The sequence below is a fragment of the Trachinotus anak genome, unplaced genomic scaffold, assembly GCF_046630095.1.
Source record: "Trachinotus anak isolate AG129_WGS33_773 ecotype Australia unplaced genomic scaffold, CSIRO_AGI_Tana_v1 ptg000008l, whole genome shotgun sequence".
NCBI classification, from domain to species: domain Eukaryota; kingdom Metazoa; phylum Chordata; class Actinopteri; order Carangiformes; family Carangidae; genus Trachinotus; species Trachinotus anak.
In genome coordinates this window covers 13,661,668-13,686,703 of record NW_027273859.1, presented here as the reverse complement: position 1 = coordinate 13,686,703, position 25,036 = coordinate 13,661,668, and the positions used below count along the sequence as shown (strand labels likewise).

Here is a 25,036-nt window from a genome sequence, read left to right as displayed (position 1 = left end):
CAGTTCAGCCACACCAGAAAAGATTAAATGTATTTGAAGTATTTTTAATCTATGAATTAGATTTATTCTTTGGTCTTTCTTTGGTGTGTGTGTGTGTGTGTTTGTGTGTTGTGCTATGCCATGCTCCATATCTTAGCCTAAAAGAGCAACCCCTTAGAATTAGTCTTGTCTTTAGAGTGTGCCTGTGATTTTGCTGAATATTTACCATTCCTGGAGATGTGTTTTGACATCTCAACAGAGTGTCATGGGGCAAAACCTTTTGCTTCTGCCTGAGAGGTCTCCTGACACACTGTCATTTTCTGATGGTGCTCAGAGTCTATATGGGTCATCAAGTCCGAATTCAGCTGTATTTCACGCTCTTACGGCGAGACATTTGTATCAGCTGGCATCTGCTCGAGGATTTTTGCTTCTTACACGTCTAATCGATGTACATCTCTCCTGTGCATGAAACCAAGCCCTTAACGGTGTCCACAGTTTCAGAGGCAAATTTCAGTCTTAAAATTAGGCTGACCTGAAGTCTATTGATTATACCCCTCTTCTTAGTTTGCAGGCCTGAGAAAGGATAGCTCTGCTTAATCAATCACAGGGCAGTAGTCACTGAGGGCGCTTCATTAATTGAAATACTCCCGTGGTCCATCCTTATCAATACCATTGTGTTCAGTATTGACAGAGTGACTGTAGCCTCAGCATTCACTCCTATGAAATGTCTCAACATTTCATGGGTGATATATGTTTTACTGTCATTGAAGTGGATAACTAAAGAGAACTGGCTTATGGGGATCATGGGGATTGAGAAAAAGAAAAACGCTAGTACATAACCCCCAGCCCCGGTAAAGATGAAGAAGAAATGTTATACTTAAAGATGCATGGATAACCTTTAAATCATTGCATTGTGTGAGCTGGGTCCGTGGGCAGACCCTTAAATTCTTTACTCAAAACCTAACCTTGGAGATGACAGCAGTTTTAGTCAAAACCCCGGGCGTCACATTCCATCATCAGTGGGTTTTCTGTCACCTTTAAAAAGATAGAAAATCCCATTTAGGCTTCAAAACGTTAAACTGTGACACCCGGCCACATGTTACTGTCACTGAAGTTAATGAGCATGTGAGGAGCCATTGGTTACTTTGGAGTAAAATATGCTGCTTATGGTAACTGCTTGGTTGGAGTCCAAATGCTAAAGAATGTGACTGTATCAGACTGAATGTGGAGCGTGACTCATAAACAAATTTGAGAAGAGGCAGAGGAGACAAGATGATGTTGGAATATGTGTCGTAATTCTCTGACATGACAGGTTAATGCTGCACAAACTACCTCTTGGTCTTTTGGGGATGAGACAGACCTCATAATGTTAAGGGATGTCTGTGCTATTTTCGGATTATAACACAGCACAGCCGCTACTTTCCTCTTTCCTGGTGCAGGCACTGCTGACATCATCGCCGAGATGCCGTGCAGCAAGTCGGACAGAACATCAATAAATTCATTATGTAATTGACTGTCCTGTGAGGGATGTACTAATTAGTCAAAGTTTTATTGCTTTTTTCTTTCTTTCTTTCTTTTTTTAAAAAAGGGATTAAAATAGCAGGAATCTGAGGCTCTTTCTTTGTCTGTTTTTTGCCAGTATCTCTAAAAACCTAAAACCAAAAAAAAAAAAAAAAAAGAAGATAAAAGAAAAGAAAAGAAAAAAAGAAAACAGTTTATTGTTTGTATGAAAAGTTGAGTGCAGAAATAAAATGAAAAGGCCTCTGGATGTTTGGATGCATGACATTTAAATGCAAGGCCAGTGGGTGTTTACGAGTGCACCGTATTTCTAGCCTCTTCCTAATGAAGCAAATGTGAACTGTGCGTAGACTGAAGACTTCCTTTAAATTTAGAATTGAATTTATGTTACCTTCAGGCGAGTATCTAGATGGCTGCCAAATGTGACAGATAGCTGGGTTTTGACCCCTGAAGCGAGAGAGTCAAACAGATATCTGCTCACAGCAGAGGAGAGGAGACCTGACTGCAGACATTACAGGAAGGAAACACATCTTGCCATTAAGATTATTGCAATGGGATGAACAAAGTGTCCCTACGGCTGAGTCATATCACTCCCACATGTATGACTGCCACTTTCCCATTCTCTTCTTTTTGTGTGGATTTAATATTTGAATACAAATATCCTCTCAGGTTTATGTTTATGTGTCTGAATATGTCTGGATATGGATGAATACAAAACTCACTGTAATATTATCCATTAGTAAACTATTTTGCCTTTTAGCCTTGAACAGAAATCTCCAAAAAGAAATGAAAAAAAAAAAAAATGCAGTTTGAGCAGCTCTTTGTAACAGATATTATATGTGCATAAAGCCTGCTAACCACACGATGCCAGATACAATGTAAACTAAAGCCGTGACAATAAGCTCCTGTCTCCAGAGCAGATTCATGATGATCAGAGGGAGAAATCAATGCCGTTTTGTTGGTGCATTGATCCCATTTGTGATGAGAGAGATTCGAAGAGCGCAGAGGGCCCTTTTGTAAAGTCACCCTGTATTACTGTTCACATTTGTCTCCTCATTGATCAGAGCCTGTTTTCAGTCCTTTACACGCTGTATTTACTCATCAACCATACAGTGTGTTACGGAGGTTGAGGATTATCCAACTAGGTTTCAGGGTCATTGCCATCAGTCAATTTTTAGGATCCTTAGGATTAGGTCAGATTAGTAGGAATATTGTGGCTTTAATTTAGACAGTGTATGTCTAATATGTATTTTGGGGAATGTGTGTGTGTGTTATGTTATAAAACAGCTATTTAATCTATTTCACCACTTTTTAAAACAGCACGATCATCTATAAATGTAGCGTTCCATATGGAGTCAGTCATTCAACATAACTTCCAATTCACTGATGAACATTCAGCAATAATGGAGGCACAGGCTTAATGCGGCTCCATAATTTAATTTGACACTTCGCCATTTGCCAGCAGAGGCACATTTGGAGGACACGATTTCTAAAAAAGCTTCTTGGCTGAGAGTCAGTGTTGGGTGACTTTGAATACTTCGGCTAAGATATTTTTAAAATCTGATCCCACTAAGTTGACATTCACTTAAGGGAGTGTTATTTTTTGTGATATATAAAAATGTAAAATACAAACCTGTGAAGATCATCTGTTCACGCTGTCAGTAGGGAGTGAATGCATGTCTGTCGTAGTTACTTACTCTTACCATTGTGTCTTTGAGCAAAGCATAATCGTTCTTTGACTGAAATGTTGTTAACAGTGGTTAAGAGCAGATAACTTATTATTATGTGCATGTCGGTAACTATATTAACATTTTTATATCCATGGACCATGGTGTTTCTTGTAATGAAAAAAACTACAGAGAATTTTCACCAGACTCCACAGCTCTCCTCAGCTCTAATGGTCATTATAGCATCTTATAACTTTCACCTTATATCAGAATCATGGTAAGCAGTTACCCGGTGAACATAGTAGAGCTTTTAGCAGCTAACAAGCCAGGTATTTCACTGAGGAGAGGGTGGAGACCAAAAGCAGCATATGAACCACCTAGTGGCCAAAAAATCTGTTATTGCGGGTTTAAATTACTAATATTTGATAATAATAATGCTAATATTGTTCCTAAAGAAGAAGAAGATGTGTGTTTGTGTGTGTGTGTGTGTCTGTGTGTGTGTGTGTCTGTGTAAAAAAAAGACTGTGCAAGGTGACTCAGATAAAAACTAATAAGAGCACTGGCAGCAAAGTCATCTTTATAAACCCCCATAATGTTAGTGCAGTCCTGGAGACCAAAGCATACAAACTCAAATTCACACATATTCACATGCAGGAATGTAGAGATGTGAGGTAATGCACTGTATATTAAGGCAAACAAACATCAGACCCCTCTCTTCCCTTCCCTTTCCAGGCAGTGTTGTTTACTTGGGGATGATGGTGGGGGCACTCTTCTGGGGAGGGATGTCTGACAAAGTGGGCCGCAGACAGTGCCTCCTCATTTGCATGTCCACGAATGGCTTCTTCGCCTTCCTGTCATCTTTTGTCCAGGGATATGGCCTCTTCCTCCTTTGCCGTCTCTTCGCAGGCTTTGGGTGAGTCTGATACAGCTGAGGTCATTCTGGGGCAGAGGAGGATGGTTTAAATGATCTGTAAAACTCCAGTCAAATCCTACACCATCGAAATCCCTTCTGGCAACGAGATGGTCACACTATTTGAATGTATACAATATATGTCCAAAGTGTACACCAGGACTACATCACTGACAGTAAAAAATGTATCTGTTTGAGGAGTGTTTTTCTGTAGGCACGTCTCTGCTGCTCGTAATTATTACTCCTGACTTCCACTGAATAATTGTCAGAGTAGTTGAAAAAAACCTGAAAGCAATTTCCTTTAATGATTACTTAAAGCTTGTTTTTCTGTCTCACTGCTCTACTCTTTCATCATGGAGTGTTTACTATACATCTATCTGTCAGGTTTCCTTTCCAGCGAAATGAATGCAATTATCCCCTGTTATTTCAATGCAGAGCAGTAAGAACTACTAACAGACAGTGTCTAAGATGTAATAGCCAGTGGCCTCCTCTCTCCATAAGGGAAACTCCTTGCAATCGTAGAATCTCCTAAAGTAAACAGAGTGAGTGAAAATGAAAACTCTTCCAGATGGTGTGTCATCCTCTTGTGACATCGTGATGGTGTACACTGTGATTTATTGTGTCCTCTTTGGCAGGGTAACTGTTCCTTTAAGAGCTAATTTAGTAATTGCGTCTCCATCATTCTCCCCAGAGACCTTCAGAGTAATTGAAAAGGCTTTCCAAACTGCCAATGCGACCTGTGCCACTGAAACACAAGGAACTGGCACTATGGAATCTTTTTGTATTACTCTTGGGGAAAGAATCTGCTTAGCTTTGTTTTTTTGGTTTTTTTTGCTAACTTTGTCTCCTTTGTATTCTGTGCAATGACCTTCTAATTAATCTTATTTTATTGGGGGAAAAAAAAACACTTTACAAAACAAAACAAAAAAAGCCACAAACTGAGGGGTGAAGACAAAGCATGTGAAAGCAATCATAAACACAACTACTGAATGTGAAAAATGTAAACCTTGGGGATTAATCAGGTTCAGTGTCTGCCCCGTTTTGGCTCTACCTGCCTCACTCCCACTCACTTTCCCATTCTCTCTGGTTCTTGCAGGATAGGAGGTGCTGTGCCCATCGTTTTCTCCTTCTTTGCAGAGGTGTTGTCCAGGGAGAAAAGAGGAGAACACCTCAGCTGGTTGTGTATGTTCTGGATGATTGGAGAAATCTATGCATCTGCTATGGCCTGGGCCATCATACCACACTATGGTGAGTTTACCAGTACTAAGCTTGCTTTATAGTAAAGGAAAAATGCCAATTATTATTTTCATACTAACAAAAGTTATGAAAGCCTTGTCAGGGTTAGGTGTAACAATGCTGATGGGATGCTTGGCAATGTGACTTCATGCTAAGCTCCTGACAACAGGCTGCAAAACCTAAGGCTATAAGGCTTCCCTGTGGCCGTGGGTTGAAGTGCCAGTTTTCCCTGCCATGAGAATCAATCACTTAATAGCTTTGAGTAGCTGCAGGCTGGGAGAGGCAGAGGTTAAGAGATTAACGTATGCATGGATACAACGGGGCAGACACATGCTGAAGGGGTGAGGGTGATTTATGAGAACACTGCATTAGATATCAGCTGGACTCATCAAGAAAGGAAACAAAACGAAGGGAATGAGTTTTCTTCCTCTCCTCTTCTCCTACTTCCTGCTTTTTTTTCAACCTGCAGTCCCTTCCTTTTACTGCATCCCCTCACCTCCTGTTTTGTACTCTTCCCATCTCTCTGCCTAACTCTGTCCTTCCTTTTATTACCTTTCCTCTCTCTCCATTCTCTGTCTCTGCAGAGTGTTCTTCTTGATCAAGCATAATTAGGTTTTTCTCCTTGCTCTAATGGGACAAAGCTACAGCCAGAGGTGATTTATGGCCAGACCATGCTTTAGCCAACCTGTGACGTCAGTGAGAGAGTGACAGTGCGTGTGTGTGTGTGTGTGTGTGTTTTGTTGCTGTAAGTGGCATGGAGGATGTTTTACTGGGCCGCAGCCACATACAGGTCTTCTTCAAGGGAAATTGAAGGCAATAACATCTGACACTGTAAGAGGTCATTCAAGTTAACACAGACACACACAGAAAGGCACATGAGAACACACACTCACACACACCATGCACTGTGTGTGTTTGAGTGTATGTGTGGCATGGAGTTTCTGATCAATGGTGAACACGCTTCACAAGGAGATGTATACACACATGCACAAATGCACACAGTGCTTCAGATCTGCTCACATGGATGAAGAGAAGCACACTGGTGAAAGACTCAGAAACCAGAATGAGTCTTCATGAAGAAACGCTGCTGTCAGATCTGCTGATATTGTACTGAGGGGATGGTAGTGGCCTCACTTTGCTCTTATTCTCTCAGACACTCACTACCACTCTGCCTCTCTTTCTCTGAAAGGGAACTACGTGTCTTGCATACATACTCCAGCGTTCACCACTGGGTTTTATGTTTCCCCTACAGTGCTGCAGTGGCTTCAGCCAACAGCACTATGATGGGCAAAAATGCCTGCAGCACAGATACCTGTATGTCTTTAAATGAAAACATCAGTGACGGGATATGATACAAGTGCCTCGGTTTGGGTGTTTAATGCGCCATTAGAGCTCTCATTTATCTTCTCTACTTGCTGACTTCTAATGTCTCCCAAAAGCCCCCCTGCCAGACTCACAGCTGGAGTCCTGAAGGAGGCCTGACTGGCGCAGATCCTCGACACGCTGAAGGGAGAGTTCGAGGGGTTTACTTGCTGTCAAGCAAGCCCACCAGTAGAGCAATATCATTAGACATCGCTCAGATCTACAGATTAAAGTTTAAACACCTCCAGTGGACTCCACTTCATTGTCAATTGCTTGTAACTTCTTTACTTGTGATTTATTATTTTTGAAAGGTATTGATTGTAGTATATAGTCATTTTGGCCTTCTTCATAATGATCACAAATTTTATTTAATGCTTCTATACGTCTGAATCTCTCAGTATCTAGGCCTGGGAGTAGTGTAGCACTGCTGACTCAGTCATCCATAGACTTAGTCAATTATGTACATAATCCCTGTAATGAGATTTCCAGTGACATGGGTGAAACACTAACCCTGTGGGGCAGGAAGCCACACTACATATCTGTAGAAAAGGCAATCACTGTTGAACAACTCCTTCCCTTTCTCTCTCTCTCTGTTACTCTGTCTCTTTCTGTCTCGTTCGCTCTTCATTTCTCTCTCTCACTCTGAGTCACTCCAGACATACACACACACTCAAACACACGCACGCACAGAGAATGACAGGGAAATAAATAAAGGGACTTGGAGGAATACACACAGGCGAGACGTTGTCTACGAAAGCCATTACTCCTGCTGCCCAACAAAAGACACAGTGAGAGTGAAAACCAGTTACAGACTCACTTCTAATGTATATTGTCTATGTTGTCACTTATCACAAAAGCTGAACTTTAAACTAGCCGGTAAAAAGATTACATATATTCTGTCAACCTTGCACATTGTATTGTGTTCTGTACATCAAATTATGTGCCGTTAACAAATATAAAGACAAACTACATCCTTTTTTGTTGTTTGGATTATTTCATTTGTTCTACTTTTATCTTTTTTGTTTCATTTCTGATTTCTACCGAGACATTTCCATCTCTCTGGTCTCTATTGGGATGCATTTATTATACCACTTATGACAGACGCCCACCCTCCTTTGAAAATAGTTGTTTTTAGCAGTTGATATGCATTGCTATCAAAGCCGGATTTTAATATGCTGTGAGATTAATACCAAGCAGCGTTTATCTGGCATAACCATTAGTGTTAACCCCCCCTCCCCACTCTCTGACTCCTCTCCTACGCCTGTTGATGAATAATGGTGCTATTCCCTTTGGAGCAGCATCTCCATGAGGCACGATCTGTCGAGAGACGTGGGAGGTCACGACTGACACGGCAACCCCGCTCTGTGCTTCTTCCCAAAAATGATAAAAAATGAAGTCAATGAGAGCACAAATACAGACCTGCATTTTACATCCTGGCTGGTCCTGGCACTACTGTATATATACTTTAGTTCCACTTTAGTTACATAACAACCATTCCTTTCTGTAACTTCACATTAAACCTTTGCACATAAAAGAACATTGCATCAAATAGTCCTATATTTGGAGAGACAAAACATACTTCCACACATTTAAATTGCACCATTAGTTTGAATTTAATGTCATAGTCATTAAACATTAAACATTAAACATTAGAAAAAAAATTGTTTTGGAGATTGTATATCTATGACCGAGATGAAGAAAGAACCACAAATAAGGTTGCTCGTGTATTTGTGCAACCTGGCACCAATGTCAAGCCTTTTATTATGTTTTCTTGCAGAAAGAAATCTGTTCTCTTTTCTCCACTCAAATGGTTTAGAAAATAAATGTCATTTTTTCAAAAGGAAAAGGAGAAAAATGTATGATGTATAGTTTTGTATGTATGTTTGTGTGGGTGGTAATATGGCATTATAGCATTATGTTAGTGGTGTCAGTGTCATCTGCATATGGTAATTCCTGTTATTAATTTCTTTGCTTTTTTTCTCTTTTCATGTGTGTGTGTGTGTGTGTGTGGGCACATGTGCATCTCCCCCTTTTGTGCAAGTGTATGTCTGTGCATGCGTGTGTGCGTGTTACAATGATTAATGAGTCTGGGAGAGTGCCTGTGGGCTGAGATCAGGTGCAACAAGATTTAACTTAGCAGAAAACACTCAATTCCTTTCCTACACATTCAATTAACCCGTCCCCGTGCACTTCTCTCAGCTCCCCCTGCAGAGCCATTCATCTCCCAGCTCACACTTCACTCTGCTCGGGCCGTGGAGCGCTTGTGTTTAAATGCCATCTTTTATTTGGAGCCCCTTTGTGTTCACAGTATGAGATTCACACATAACATTTAGAATCTGCCTCTCAGATCAAGTGGCCCAGTCCCTCCTCTGATAAGCATGTACACTACCACATTAGTCTAATATTATTTAGGCACTGCTTCTTCAAAGCATCGTTTTAATCGTTTATTAAGTAATCATATTTACTTTTATAATGCCCCTGTGAGTTGAAGATTGGCTAAATAGCCACCTGCTGAGTACATAATTCATCAGTGAATTATACAAGCACTTCTAGGTAAAAAAAAAAGAAGTGCCATAGTACGTTAAATGTCACTTAGCAGCATTTGTGAGCGTAAAAAACCAAAGCACTTTGATTTGTGAGCTTTCAGATGAATATGAGACAACGCTGGAGCTCTGGAGACACCAAAGCATCTTTTAAATCCTGACAAGTCATGACAATGTGCTAAACATAGATAAGATAAACAAAAAGAAACCATTCAAAATTAATATGTCAGACATATATATTATACTATATTCAGTATTTTGGTATCCAACATAGTGTATTGCAGTAATGTTTGCAATGGTGGTCCTTTTTTTAATTTTTTATTAAAGAATCAGAATCAGAAGGAGGTTTTCACATATGATGAATTTGCTTTGGTGTTTTGGTGTAATAAACATAATAATAAGAAGAAATATAAAGAAAGAAAAAGCAAAGCAAGTACTGAAAGTCAGATAGCTTAAATATGAACAGAAAATGGGAAAAGGCAGTCAGTGACAGTGGAGGTCTCTGGCCTTGTTAAAGAGGCCAACTACAGTTGTAAAAATGCTGTTCATGGCATGAGGTTTTCTCAAAAGGTTTGTGCACAAAGCTGCACAAATCCATATTTTTTTGACATAATCAAATGACGTAATTTGAGTGTGTAATGGCAAACGTGTTCCTTGTAGTGGCAAACCCACAGATTATATCACAGTTTTAAGCCTCCAGTAGTTGATTGTATCGGTTTGTTAAAAATAGTTTCTACCATCAGAGAACTTTATGGGAATCTCTCTGGTGTAGCAGCTATAAAAATACCAATGGACCACATAACCACTTGTAAGGGGGATGAGTCACTTGAAGTGACAAACCCACAGAGAATTATCATCATTATTACCACCAGACTCTGCAGCTCCTACTCAGCTCTACACAGCTTTATAGGATCTTATGTCTCATCATTTTGGTTTTATGGCTGGTAGCTTTACTGTTTTGGTTCTCTCTCACCTCTCAGCAGCATCAGAGCTAGCATCTAGCTAGTGAACATAGTGGAGCGTTTACCAGCTTAGGACAGATACTTCCCTCAGTGTCTGGTGGAGACAAAAACAGCTCTAAAAAGAAAAAAAGTAAAAAGGGTAAATATTGGATTCAACATTCGTCAGATGGCCCAAAACACAACTACAAACTGACTATTATTGTTTTCTGTATCTGCTGGGTGTAAAATGAGCAACTGTTGTGCTACAAGTTCACCACAATAATGTTATCCACTAATAACATGTCATAGTTGTATTTATAGCTTCTTCCACTGCCCTCCTCCCCCAAGTGGTCCAAAAAAGTAATTTACAATAATGCTGCTTCAAATGTTAACATTATTTTATCTGCTCTCTATGTTGATGTAGTGCACTACGGCGAACAGTTATATTTTGTTACTGAACAATTGCATTGTTGTCCATCAGGTTACATTTGTGGATTATTGGGCCTTATGAATAATTTTTCAGGTTTGGTCTATTTACCTTGTTAGATATTTAAAAGGATTCATTTCCTATTCTGCTATGTCATCCATCTTCATCTGACCTGATTGTCACTGCTGTTGTATGAGGGATGTTGTTGTGTCTGACTCTGTTTACAGGTTGGAGCTTCAGTATGGGCTCAGCGTACCAGTTTCACAGTTGGAGGGTGTTTGTGGTTGTCTGCGCCCTGCCCTGTGTGTGTGCTGTGGTGGCACTTACCTTCATGCCTGAAAGCCCCAGATTCTACCTTGAGGTAAACAGAATTTGTTTTGAAGATCCCGTTGTATCTTCGAGAGTGCTGCATCATGGTGCTGTGTCATTGTCACTGACTGTCTGTGCTTATCAATTTTGCTCTCAAGAAAAATAGATCAGGAAAATTGAGAGCATTTGGACATTTCCCAACAGATCAGACCAAAAATATGTGACTCATCCCAAACAGGCCTTATCTGTATCTGCAAAATAGAAGCTGAGAGGTCCGTGACAGTAGGTTTGCTGCTGCAGGATAATTACCCTTTGAAGTAAAGTGAGTCACTGTTGTCGTGACTCTCATCATTTTGGCCCATCTTGGAGAAATCAAAGGGACGTATTTATGTACAATATACACGATTGTGGCTGTGAGACTGTTGATGTTCCTGAATAAGCGAGACTGGTGCTGATCCCATGAATTTATCTCTCTCTCTCTCACCTCATTTTCCCTCCTGTCAGGTGGGGAAGCATGATGAAGCCTGGATGATCCTCAAACAGATCCACGACACCAACATGAGAGCGCGTGGGCAACCGGAGAAAGTCTTCACTGTGAGTGTTTGTTTCTGTCTTGGCTGGGTTTCCTGACGCTTTAGGAAGCAAAGAGGCTTATATTCTGCCACTGCTGGGACAGGTTTTAACGCTTTCACTGTGCAGGATCACATCTGAATTATGAAGGTTCTGAAAGCTGTTTTGTGTCATTCAGGCTTATGTGCTGTGTGAGCTGCACTTCGGGAAAGCCTCTTAGTCAACACATGTTTCTTGAATTGATCATGTACTGTAGAACACACTGTTTATATTCACCTTTTTGATTCTGATTTCATTTTCATTAGTTATCATGTATGGTAGTGTTTTCAAACTAAAGATGATCGCACAGAAATAAGTGAAAAGTCACGATGCTTCATCATCATGCACAGTTGTGTCAAGAAATGAACATTGTTTGTATTTTTGTTAAACGATTTCCCATAATTCATTTTACAGGTAAACAGGATCAAGATCCCCAAACAGCTGGATGAACTGGTTGAAATGGAATCAGAATCTGGCAACCCAGTTTCCAAGCTTTTCTTTAGGATAAAGGCTGAAACACATGGGGTAATTATTTATCTTTTTATTCAATTTCATTTGAAGGCTATTTTTGCCAGTCATTTTTTATTTTTATTTTAGGAAACCCATTTCTCTCCACTGCCCCAACCCCAGATATGTCCTGTGATTACATGAAGTGTAATAAGTCTCTTGTACCTCTTTAGATCTACATGAATCTGATGAAGTGCTTCAACTACCCTATGCGAGAAAACATGACGCGCCTTGCCATAGTGTGGTTCACACTCTCATTCGGGTGAGCTTGTTTCTGATGTGGCTTGTGTCGCAGAAAAATCAGACAGGTGTAATTTCTCTGGTCAGATAATAGCACAAGGCAGTTGGGTTTGTGACCACATTGCATTTCTGTCAACCCAATCTCTCCGCTGTGCAGAAGTTGCATGGTCTCAAAATCAATCACAGTCTGTGGATCAATACTGGTCCATTGGTGTGTCAGTGGGAGCAGAGACATGGGGGAAAGCTGTCAAAGACAAAAAGAACAAAAAACAACAAAAAAAACCAAACAAAAAAAAACCACTCAAACCACAACCACAGGTTTCTTCTGCTGTTCTATAATGTCTGTCTGGCTCTCTGCCTGTGTCTGGATACACATTTAAGAGTGTATCTATCAATATTTTTGTCAAATCTCAGTCTCAGATCAACACTCTTTGGCGGAAGAATTAATCAGTTGATTCTTGATATCCTGTTATCACTGTATCATTGTGGTTGCAGGTATTATGGCCTGTCAGTCTGGTTCCCTGATGTCATCAAACACCTTCAGGCTGATGAGTATGCCTCCAAAGTGATGATACACAGCAATGAACGCACTGAAGACTTCACCTTCAACTTCACCTTGGAGAACCAGATACACAAAAATGGCCTCTTCATTAATGACCGGTATGTCAACTTACCAGCAGGATCAGTGGAGGCAAAGTCACATGGATATCTGTTTAGTTTATAATGTTGTTCAGTTATAGACTAAGTTAAAAGAAGTATTCAGACTACTACAATTAAACAAGTACAATACAAACAGGGAGATTTAAAATGACTGCACCGCAGTTAAATTGACACTACACTATAACTACTCTACTGTGATAGAATATTAAAAGCTGAATGTAACTGTGTTTCTTCAGATTCATCAATATGAAGCTGAAGTCCGTCACCTTCATCGACTCTACCTTTCGTAACTGCTACTTTGAAGACGTGACATCAGTGGGCTCCTTCTTCCGTAACTGTACTTTCATTGATGCATACTTCTACAACACGGGTGAGACACTGGGATTAAAGATTCTCAGACTCTTATTTGGACATAAATACGCAGCAGGAGTGGTTTGTTTTGTGTTTTTGTCATGGTGAAAAAGAAAAATAGTCTGCTCAAAGTCATAGACAACATACCTCTGACAGGTGCCAAATTGTGATTTCTTTTTTTTTTTTTTTTTGGGTAGACATTGATGACTCCAAGTTGATAGATGGCACAGAGGTGGTTAACAGCACATTCACCCACAACAAGACAGGGTGCCAGATGACATTTGATGATGACTACAGCGCCTACTGGGTCTACTTCATCAACTTCCTTGGGACCCTGGCTGTTCTGCCCGGCAACATTGTGTCTGCCCTTCTCATGGACAAAATTGGGCGTCTGTCCATGTTAGGTAAGAACAGGAGCATAAGGGCGGGGTTCCTGTTTGCGTGTGCACTTGAGTAATTGGTTTTCACATTGACTGTAGGATGCTGAAATGATTCATGCTCTGGGTGCGGCATTCATCATTGAGTTTGAGAGGCAATTTCTATGAGCCCATATAATTTAGCTGAACATCAGTCAAATGAATGTCACTGGCACTAACTCTTGCTCCTTCGCTCTCTTTGTGTTTGTATGTCCATCAGGTGGCTCTATGGTGCTTTCAGGCATCAGCTGTTTCTTCCTTTGGTTTGGCACCAGTGAGTCCATGATGATTTTCATGTTGTGCCTTTACAACGGCCTGAGCATCTCTGCCTGGAACTCCCTGGATGTGGTCACTACTGAGTCATTCCCTACCGTCAGGAGGTGAGCAGTGATTCAGATGATACAGTTTTTATTTGCTCATATCATTGTTTAGACCTGTTTATTCATGTCTATATATATATATATATATATATATATATATATAAATAAAGAACATGCTGGTGATTCAACCTTTACACATTTCCCTCTCTTTTTATCCCTCTCCTGTCCCTGATTCTCTCTCTCTCTCCACAGAGGAACAGGCTTTGGGTTCTGCAACGCTTTGTGTAAGCTGGCCGCAGTCCTGGGGAACCTGATTTTTGGTTCTCTTGTTAGCATTACCAAGGCCATCCCCATCCTCATGGCCTCATCTGTTCTCGTCGGTGGAGGCCTGGTTGGACTCCGGTTGCCTGACACAAGGTCAAATGTCCTCATGTAACAGCAGCGTGGAGCTCATCGGCTGGGATAAAACCTGGATAAAACCTGGGTGAATCCAAGAGGACGCCCAGGGATTGTTGGGTGAGGAGTGCAAATTGCTTGGTTTGTTCATATTTCAACACTGATTTTCCCATTTCACAGATGTACCTTAAGTAAATCCAGATAGCAACCCACCTTTTCTTAGTGTGTTTGACGTTTAACATACGAGTCAAACTCTTTAGTTTCCATGTAAGTCAATGATGAGCTCAGTCATTTTGTGAATGTGCTGTCTGGAGATTTCACATGACAGAGCTGGGAGTTTCCACAGGTTTTGGCACTGAGACTTTGGTGGAGTTGTGTTCAGTGACTAGTTGCACCTTCCAGCTGCAGCTATAACCTTTTGCGGAGTCACTGCAGGGTTAAAACTCAAGGCTTTTAATATTGATACAGTCTTATTAAGACAAGCCAGATGGGGAGAAAAGTGAAAAACAAGCTGTAATGAGCACAGTCAAGCTGCTGTTTGACAACGTAGGGAATAGATGATCAGACGGAACGGACACACGACACAGCTGGATGACAGCTGGCTTGCCCACAGGACCCACATACACAGGGCATGTTGTAGACAGTGTGCAGAAAGTCAACACAGATATACTTTATGTGCAAATATATGTCTTAAAATAGACTGACACTCACATATATCTACACTTTTTTTTCCACTCAGCGCTTACATCATTTTGTACACACAATACTGTATTTTGCTCAACATGACATTTGCTCAGACATCTGCAACCTTTTCAGAGTTGATCATAGGACGACACCAAGCCCTTTGCATTACCTACCCAGCCAAGAATCAAAAAGGCCATATTTAAAAACTGTATTTTCTTGTACCAATAATTGTATGGTATGTTGAATCTGAGGATATTCATTTTATTTTCTGCTGTATTATTGTGGAAGTTGGAAAGATTAATTATTTATTTTATCCAAATGTTGTTAGTCCAGGTGCCCTTCCATGTGTATGTTATTGTACAAAGGCTCTCTGATGAGCTGTCCTTCTGATTCTCATTAGCTTTGTGTTGGATATTGCTTGTGGCAGTGACATTGATAATGACATGTCATGCTGCTTCCTTTTAAAAATACTGAATGGCCTTTTTTAAATGTGCCTCTCCTTAACTGGAGCAGTCTGCTCATAGTCATGTAGTGTCCCAAGGTTATAAGGAACTGACAGAAACTGAATAGGAAATCAATAGATAGAATTTTGTGAATATATGTGAAATATGTGGCCAAAACAATATTTCATTAGGGTGTGAATTCATTTTTGCTCTAAACCTCATCTCTTTTGTGAGACATCCCTATTTTAATAAAACTTTTATTTCTGTGGGATAAGACTTCTCCTCCTCTCCTGAAAACAGAAGTTCAGTCATTACAACAGGTAACAGTGAGTCATAACATGACCAAGTGGTGTAAACTTTGATGATGAAACTTTACCTCGGGAAACTTTTTGGCTTTTTTGACTTTCTATTTTAAGTCATCTTGAAAAAAATTCATCTGATGTTATGTTTTAAATTGTGTTAAAAACAGTTCTGAAGCAAATACAAAACCAGATGATAAAATTTGAGCTCTGTCATTTTTAGTGATTTTGTGAAAAATCTACTTTTGCCAACATACCTACCTTGTACTAATTATTATCCTGTCTCTCAACATTGAAACCTCAATGCATACTGCTAAAGATAATAATAATAGGATAATAGGTAATATAAAAATAATAAAGATAATATAAGATTGTGTTGCTAAATACCTCTAAAATTCAAATTTGTATTGACAATTTCATATATATATATATATATATATATGAAATCTGACATTTTTCATATATACGTATATTATTTACAGTATGTATATGAAAAATGTCAATATATGTATATATGACAACACAACAAGCCAGTTGCTTACAGTCTTGTTTGTTTAATTTGTGTTTGTGGATTGTATTTTCTGTGGCTCACAGCTTGTGTTCTGCTTTTTTCTGCATTTGTGGTATCTGTGATTGCAGCATAGAGGTAGTTTGCCCTCACACTGCAGTTGGCTCTTTCAAGGCTACTCAAAAAAACAAGAAGGAAAAAAAACAGGCTTCCAAAGTGGTACTGTATATGTGGATCCATTTCCATAAACCTGACTTTTTCATATTTTGACAAATCAGTTGGAAATACATAATGAGGTGTGCTGCTATTGTGGAACAGATATTTTTTGACCATGTGATTTAAATATTTTTGAAAAAAAAAAAGTATGGCATACAGATTCTAAATAAATGCACTGATATCAAAAGCAATGACTTTTGCCCAGCACCACTGATAGTAGCAACAATAACAGAAAGAGTGATCTGTATGGTTCTGGTTAAAACCTTAATTAGAGGAAGATCTACCTGTTGTGTTATACTGGGGAGAAATTAGGCCTATATTACTTATGTTTGGGGTATTTGGGGTATTGGTTATATGTACTATATTTATGTGTGAGTGTGTGTGTGTATAAGAGAAAGAAAGAGAGAGTACTGTATGCGTGTGTGGGTCCGCGTATGGATGCATGAGTGTAAATACTATGTACATATCAAAGCTGATATTGGTGGAGTTCTGGGTTACATGTGTATAAACTCCCTGATTGACTCATGTTTCTCCTGCTCTGTCTAAGCGATAAGTCCATCTGCTGTATCTCTGTTGTACATCTCTGTGTGTCCTTGGCTCTTATTCACCTGCTACTCTGTGTGTGCGTGTGTGTGTGCACCAACTTGCATGTATGTAAGAAAACTTATGTTCTTTTGTGGTCAACTTTGCGTTCTTATTGTAAACTCTTCTGGCAGAAAACGATGGCAATATTAAGATTTTTGTTGAGGAAAAATGTGAATGTATCGCTCTTGTAAGTTCTGTTCAACCATTTTATGGAGGTTAACAAATGTATGTGGAGAATAAAGTTGTGTATATTATTGTAAAGGGCCTGCCAGTCATAGGATGACTGAGCTGTATGTTCAGAGGTCCATAAGTGTGAAAATATGTGAAGAAATATTTGCCAAATGATGCTCTATCAATAATGTTTGAAACTGCAAAGGCAGGAATTGCAGACTGCGCTGCTTTTGAACATATATACAATAAAAGTTATGTTCTCTAGCAAATTATGTTGTGCTTTTACTTCAAAACCTTTATGTCAAACCTCAGAATAAAATTAACCTATATACTCTTGATATATTACATTACTGCACTTACCTGTAGAGATTTGCATGCCCTAATTTTGTTCATTACACACTCTTGGGGAGAAATTACACTCAGACTTGAAGTGCAAACTTTTCCCTCACGGTTCTTTCAATAACAGTCACAAAGTAATGCTGCTACCTAGTGGCTGAACTCCAATATTGAAATTATTACAGTAAATGATAAAATTTACTGTTACAGCATGGGATCATTATTACAGACATGTTGAAAATGAACTTAGTTTTCTTTGATGATAGGAAGATATACATATATACATAATAACTTGAATGTACGATTTCAAACTTGCTTGATTTTTCTCCCCGGTTGTCAGTGTTTGTGGAATTTACATACACACACACACACACACACACATACATATATATATATATATATATATATATATATATATATATACACACACACACACACACACACACATACACACAGTATTTAAATGACATCTGTCTAAAAACCTATTATTTATTATTATTTGTTATTTATCATGATAAAATGTGAGATTATTTTCAGTTCATGATGTAATTTTTAAGTTTTTGTGCCCTTCTTTTAAAAAAATTAACTGCCTATACGTTACTGATCAGCTTGCAGGGGTCACACATAGGTGAGGCAGATTTATGTGAATGGCACCTTTCAAGACAAAGTACTTTACATGACAAAAAATGCATTAAAGAAACACGAAGCAGAATAAAATAAAATAAAATTATAATAATAAAAATAAAAAATTAAAGTATAATAATAATAATAATAATAATAGTAATTTTTATAACAACAACAACAACAGCAACAATAATAATAATAAAATAATAATGATAATTATTATTATTTAGAGCTGTGACGCGCGTGTGCGCTCCACAGTAGTGTGGTGATGGTTTTTACCCTTTTTCCCAAGCGGCAGTGAATGCAGCATGTGCCACCTTTTGACCAGCAGGTGGTGCAAGGTGCTAAATCTTCATCTCCTGTCCCGTCAATCATGTCATTTCAGAGAGTTAGCGGGGGCAAGATAACACGACCAGGGAGGACTGCAGCCTGAGAAGTTCACAGCATGGGGGTTGTCTGCCACAAGTGACATTTGGCGCTTACATGTAACTTCTGAAGACTTTTGTTTGCCATTTTCGGCTTTTAAAAAAAAAACAAAACAAACAAACTTCCCCAGTTATTGACAGCAGCTATTTCATTGATATCAGTATCTCCTGAGAGGCGCGGCATACTGCTGGCTGCTGGCTGTCACGTTAGCTTGAAGGCTGAAACTATTTCCAGTTCAGACGAGTTCACAGGTGGAGGAGGAAACGAGGCAGGATGTACCATGAAGAAACCTCAACTTTACAAAAGCCACGCTATGGAAGTAAGTACCACTTTTTTTTTTTTTTGAACGTTTTTAAGCTAACATTGCGTTACCTCCTTTAGTTGCTTGGTTATGAGGGACAGAGGATGAAAACATGCTAATGTAAGGTGCCACCATGGGGATGTTTGATGGGCAACAGGTGGTTCAGCTGCGCCAGGCTTCACTGAGCAGCAGGACACCCTTAGTAGGTGTGGCAGTCCTTGGAAATCTGGAAAAATAGAAAGTTAATGTGGTCAGAGAGGTGAACAAAGTGTCAATAGGTTTTTAGGCTAAGGACTCGCATCCTGGTTGTTAAATTCAAGCTATAAATGTGGTAAGTTCAGGGTCCAGGGTGTACATGTTGGGGATTTGAGGGGCTGCAAACTGTCCTCAATTTTAACTCCTGAAGGTCTTGAGTTGTAGTTTTCCATCAAAGTGCCCCCAGATGTACCACAGTGATTTTATCTATTTATTTAATGGTGGTAGGCAGCATATCAGCTTGTCTACACATTTGGCATTTTCTCATAGGTTAACCATTAACATGGGATTTTGCTGCTGTTGAGAAATCTATAACTGACTCCATGACTATGCCAGGAATGTAACTTAGTTAACTAAAATTAAAAAAAAACAAAAACCAACATCTTAAGTTTGCAAAATGCTTCACTAATTAAGGGTTTGCTGTAGGTATCTTGTCACTTACCAACATATATAGGCAATGTACAAATTTGACAGATAATGCCAATCAATTATGTTGTCAGTGCAGTCTTTTCCTTTGATTTGGCCCATTGAATTTTATTGACCAACTTGGTCAATAAAATTCAATGACCAACTCTTGTCTTGTTCTGCATACATGCCACCACAGCTTATTATGTGTTCATAGGTAGATGTTTTGTTGCAAAGACTGTGAGACAGGGTAGTCTTAGCAACCAACACGCTCTCTTTAATTTGCCCCTTCTATGCATTGCATATTGCATTTTTGGCAAATCTAAAAGAAAAGTCAGTCTTGATTTGTTGTTTCCTATTGACCCCTCCCAAAAGGTTAGGTAGAATAACCCTGTAGCTAAACAAAAGCATGAGTCACAATCATAGAGCCGGTAACTCAGGTCCAGTGGTCCAATGACACACAAAGACAACAGACCCATCCTGAGGGTTAAATATAACGCTCAGTACAAGAGTGCAGACGGACTCTTCCAGGAAGTGTGTGAGTGAGTCAGCAGAGGTAGTGTGTAATGGCTGCACTGGGGTTGCTCTGTCTCTGAGATAAGTGTTCATACAGATTTGCATCCATCTCAGCTGCACAGCTGGGCCACTGATTTATGGTTGGATGGCTGGATACTGTGCTCACAAGGGGTTAGGGTTTTTTTTATTTTTCGAGTGTGTGTACCGAACACTTTTTCAGGAACCCCATACTAACGCTGGTTAGGGCCTACCTTTGCTCTCAAAACAGTCTCAATTATTGATTCCACAAAATGTTGGAAACATTCCTTTGAGATTCTGGTCCATGTTGACATGATTGCATCACACAGTTTCTGCAGATTAGTCGGCTGCACAGATATGTTGCTAATCTACCACATCCCAAAGGTGTTCTACTGGATTCAGATCTGGTGACTGGGGGGCAGTGAAGTACACTGAACTCATTGTCATGTTCATGAAATCAGTTTGAGAGGACTTTTGCTTTGTGACATGTTGCATCAGTGTGCTGGGAGTAGCCATTGGAAGATGGTAAATTATGGCCATAAAGAGATGCTCATGCTCAGGCTGTAGCATTCAAACCATGATTGATTTCTATTAAGGAGCCCAAAGTGTGCCCAGAGAACCAGACACCATTGCACCACCATCACCAGCATGGACTGTTGACACAAGGCAGGTTGGGTCAGACCAGGCTATTCCAGTTATGGTGAACCTGTTTGCACAGTAGCCTCAGATTTCTGTTCTTGGCTGACAGGAGAGGAATCTGATGTGGTCCTCTGCTGTTGTAGTCCATCCACCTCAAGGTTGGATGTGTTGTGCACTCTGAGATGCTCTCCACAGTAGTAAAGTGTGGTTATCTGAGTTACCTGGTCATTCACCTCTGACGCCTGCCATCAACATGTTTCCATCTACAGAGCTGCCGCTCACTGGATGTTTTTTGTTTTTTAGCACCATTTGGAGTAAAAACTCTAGGGACTGTTGTGTGTGGAAATCCCAGGAGATCAGGAGTTTCGGTACTCAGACCAGCCCATCTGGCACCAGCAGTCATGATTTTATACATTGCAGTGCTGCAACATGATTGGGTGTTTGGATAATTACATAGATAAACAGGAGCACAGATGTTTCTAATAAAGTCTTAGGTGAGTGTGTGTGTTAGGCCTGTGTCTCTCATCACATGCAAGTATTAAACACTCATTTACACCAACTAATGGAGTCTAATACAACAGTTCACAATTCAATTCTCCTTTCATAAAAGTTATAATCATCAGTTTGTGTTGAAACAGTTTCATAGATGTGTTGATTGAACTTTGTGGTCATTTTCGAGGCTGTGGTGCTGTGAGGCTGTGGCTGCTTTGCAGTGCTGTTTAACTGTATTGTGTTATATGGACATGTGTTTCTATTATTTTGTCCATCCCATTTGAGATCAGGCTAAGTAACAGAAACACTAATGCAATGCAGATCAGTAGCACCACAAACTACACGTTCCATAGCAATAAAGAGTTAAATCAACAGACATTACAGCACCAACTAATTGAAGCACAGTACAATATTACAGATCTACAACTTTGATGAATTTGAATATAGTAAACAGCTGAATTGGCTTCATATATGGAGAATGCCCATGGTAGAATGCACTCTCAAATGCTAGAGTAATTTTTTCCCTCCTCCTGGGCACTGGGAATACATCGTTTAAGCTGATCAATCAACAGGTTTAACCAGTTGAACTTAGCGTCACTAGAGGCAGTAATATTCATGTCACGTGTGGCCAAAAGATAAATTGACTCTGGTGTTTGTTTACTTGAGGTACTACACCCTTAGAAAAAACAACCTATACCATGGTAAGACTCAGTTGCCAGTCCGTGGTCAAACTCAGGTCAGGGTGCTTGTTCCAGTTGAAGAAAACGCTGTGCTTAAACTGAGCTCCCGGTCCTGAGATTGTCCCTTCACTCAGCCAGAAATAAAAAGATTTGATTGGATTAGTGTGGGGAAAGAAGTGTTTGGGGGGGGGGGATCTCACTAAGCTGCAGGTAAAGGTCGACTCTCAGCAGAAGTCACATCAGTCGGACACCCCACGAAGGCCACTTTGACACTGCAATTTCATTGACCTCATAAAGGGGCTCAGTGGAGCATGCGGTGTAGTAAAATTTCAGAGGGGTAATCATTAAGCTCCAGTAAATTAAAATAAACCACCTTTAACAGGAAATATCCTGTCAGTCTGCGTGTGTTTGGTAGCTATGTGCAGTCTTTGATAAGATGAAACTACAGTATCATAATTGAGATGAATGGACTAAAGTGAGAAATTCTCCTGCAAAAGAGTACCTGCACCATCCATGTCAATGTCAGTACTGTTCCCTTTAGACTCCTACCAAGCATCAGCAAAATTCATTCCTTTTTCATTTGCTTCAGGTTATACCGTCCTTTTCACGTAATGTAAAACATTTCTGTTGTGAGGAGATAAATGTTTGAAATAGCCTGTTGTGTGAAAAAGCTGTCATGTCATGTCGTGAATGACTAACGCAGGTCATATGGATCTGGACACTGTACTGGCTGTTCACCCTAAAAACATACAAACTGTAGTTTCTTTTACACACCTAAAGGATTTGGTTTCATGTAATGAATGACAATGGAAAATGGGTCATGTTTTAGTTTGATCATTTTATGTGATCATTTTATCTACCGCATTGTGACAAATATCTTTATCAGAAAATATACATAGTTGATGATATTTGTTTTTAATATGTCACTCAGTTGTACTTTTAACTGTAATGATATTTATTAAGCACAGCACACCAGTATGTCAAATAATGATGTGATTTTTATTTTTTTGTTTTTTTTCAGCGATTCAGGATGATGAGAGGTTGTCAGCAGAGGAGATGGATGAAAGGAGACGACAGAACATCGCCTATGAGTATCTGTGTCACCTGGAGGAGGCCAAACGGTAAGACGGGAGGAGACATGAGGAGCTGGCAGGAGGCGGGAGGGACGGGTGAAGGGAAAAACCTTGAAGATAAGAGGATCTTAACGGCACTTGCTGACTCAAGCCAACCACTTTCCTTTAGGTTGTTTGCTTTGTCATATCTCTGAGCTCATAGGAATTACACTGGGTGTGTACCTGAGTCAACCATTAGGCTTCTTTGATGTTTGATTATGTAGAACAGCTTTTTATTATAGGTTTGTGTTAAATGAACATCGTTATGCAAATATCAAAACCACAAGGAGTGTTTTGAGAAATGAAGTGATGTGAAGAAAGTGAGGAGAATATGATAGATAAAGGAACAAAGCAGAGCGTTATTAAATAATGTGTGCAGTAGCATGGAGCTGTAATGAGATGACATGGAGCTGTAAGCATTCATGACAACGTGCATGATTAAAACAGGGGAGGTGCTGACTTAGAGGAAAGAGTGCCTCTTTCCATCATGCCCTCAAACTCTGTGACTGCTGAAATAATCAAAAAAAAAAAACAAAAAAACAACTGAAACTCTACACGGTTTGCTGATAATTTTCTTAGTAGCTTCAGTGAATACTTTTTCTCTGATTTCCACAAGAATCTTTTTTTTATTTTTCAAAAGTATGTTACTATGAAGACAACATAAATCTGATGAAAACTCTTTTTCTTGTGTGGTGCCTGAGCAAAAAAGACTAAACCACTTCCTTGCTTCTTCACAAGGGCATCCATCTGAACAGGAAGTGTGATCACTCCTCTTTTCATATGCTGATTTTTTGACAACTCCACCCTGTCATAAACAGATTAATTCTCAGGCTGGATTATTTCTCCTTAAATCCATTGTAGCATGCTGTAGCTTAGTGGCGCTTCAACAATCGGCCTTCTACTTGTGCCACTCTTCATATGAGTGCGTGCAACCTCATTTACATCAGCATTTCCTCAGAGATTACTGTTTGACAACTAAACTTGCACTTTGACTCAGTGAAGACTGTTTGAATAGCCTACATTATCTCCTTATGTCACAGGATAATAAGGGTCCACTAGGGCAGGTAGCCTAGACAAAGCACCAGTTCAGTCATTCGTTATAATTGGGCCACGCCTAGATGATGGTACTTTTTTCTTTTTTTTTTGTGTGTGAACGGCACAGTTTAGGGAACAGATGCTTTAGTAACACTCAACCTCAAAATGACCACTATTTTACTCTCACACACACTCACATACATTTCCCACACATTCACTTTCTAGCTTTCTGTTATTCCATCCCAGTGCTACTGACTCACTCCTGTTAATTGTGCAATGGTGCCTCTATTCTGGGAAAGGTGTCAAATTAGATTAGGATTAGACAGATCTCCGAGGAGGCTGTCAGGCGCAGAGAGCATGGGATTAGGCTCTGCTCTCTGGGGTCAGGAGTCAGCAGTCACTAAAACAAGGCAACCATGAGGAAGCAACTCTTTGAGCACACCTGGGGTATGATCTTTGAGGAAATTATTTTACATAAGTGCCATGGTTTTGCCTGTGCACATGCAGGGAAATGCTGCCCTTTAAAACTGTTTCTGAAATGTGTAGTAATGAGTAGAAACTGTATCCTGAAACTGATGCAACTACATGAAGTTTTATTTACACCTTTTGCTACTATGACATGTCTTAATGTTCTAAGTGATAATGTGATTATGTTTATAATTTGATTTTTTATCAACAATATAAATCCCAGGCCAGTTGCTTTTTGGTCCTTTGAGAACTAAATCATTGATCCATTTGTGACAAATTGGAAACGTTTCCAACCCATTGCAGTGTGAATGAATAGCCAGCAGCTTCAGTGATATTCTCCTGACTGGCAACATGTGCCAGTGACAAGATGGGCTGAGACACCATTGGTTTAAAAAAGGTCAAGGTCAATCCAAAGTCATTTTCGCTGGGTGA

At 39.7% G+C, this 25,036-nt stretch overlaps 2 protein-coding genes across 6 annotated transcripts in view; both read left to right on the top strand.

The window, feature by feature from the left end:
• Window positions 1-17,612, top strand: part of sv2ca (synaptic vesicle glycoprotein 2Ca) — a 36,467-nt gene extending 18,855 nt beyond the window's left edge. For all 4 annotated transcript variants that reach the window (XM_071482726.1, XM_071482729.1, XM_071482728.1 and 1 more), the window contains 11 exons: window positions 3,897-4,077; window positions 5,171-5,322; window positions 10,811-10,944; window positions 11,397-11,486; window positions 11,916-12,026; window positions 12,182-12,270; window positions 12,744-12,908; window positions 13,145-13,278; window positions 13,457-13,663; window positions 13,896-14,055; window positions 14,248-17,612. In XM_071482726.1, the coding sequence (XP_071338827.1) occupies window positions 3,897-4,077; window positions 5,171-5,322; window positions 10,811-10,944; window positions 11,397-11,486; window positions 11,916-12,026; window positions 12,182-12,270; window positions 12,744-12,908; window positions 13,145-13,278; window positions 13,457-13,663; window positions 13,896-14,055; window positions 14,248-14,431 (1,607 nt within the window). In that variant the 3' untranslated portion in view covers window positions 14,432-17,612. The remainder of the gene's footprint in view (window positions 1-3,896; window positions 4,078-5,170; window positions 5,323-10,810; window positions 10,945-11,396; window positions 11,487-11,915; window positions 12,027-12,181; window positions 12,271-12,743; window positions 12,909-13,144; window positions 13,279-13,456; window positions 13,664-13,895; window positions 14,056-14,247) is intronic.
• Window positions 17,613-18,641: 1,029 nt separating this feature from the next.
• iqgap2 (IQ motif containing GTPase activating protein 2) overlaps window positions 18,642-25,036 on the top strand; it is a 34,235-nt gene continuing 27,840 nt past the window's right edge. Inside the window, exons 1-2 of one of the 2 annotated variants that reach the window (XM_071482723.1) lie at window positions 18,642-19,002; window positions 23,011-23,110. In XM_071482723.1, the coding sequence (XP_071338824.1) occupies window positions 18,957-19,002; window positions 23,011-23,110 (146 nt within the window). In that variant the 5' untranslated portion in view covers window positions 18,642-18,956. The remainder of the gene's footprint in view (window positions 19,003-23,010; window positions 23,111-25,036) is intronic. The other variant, XM_071482724.1, reaches the window with a different exon arrangement.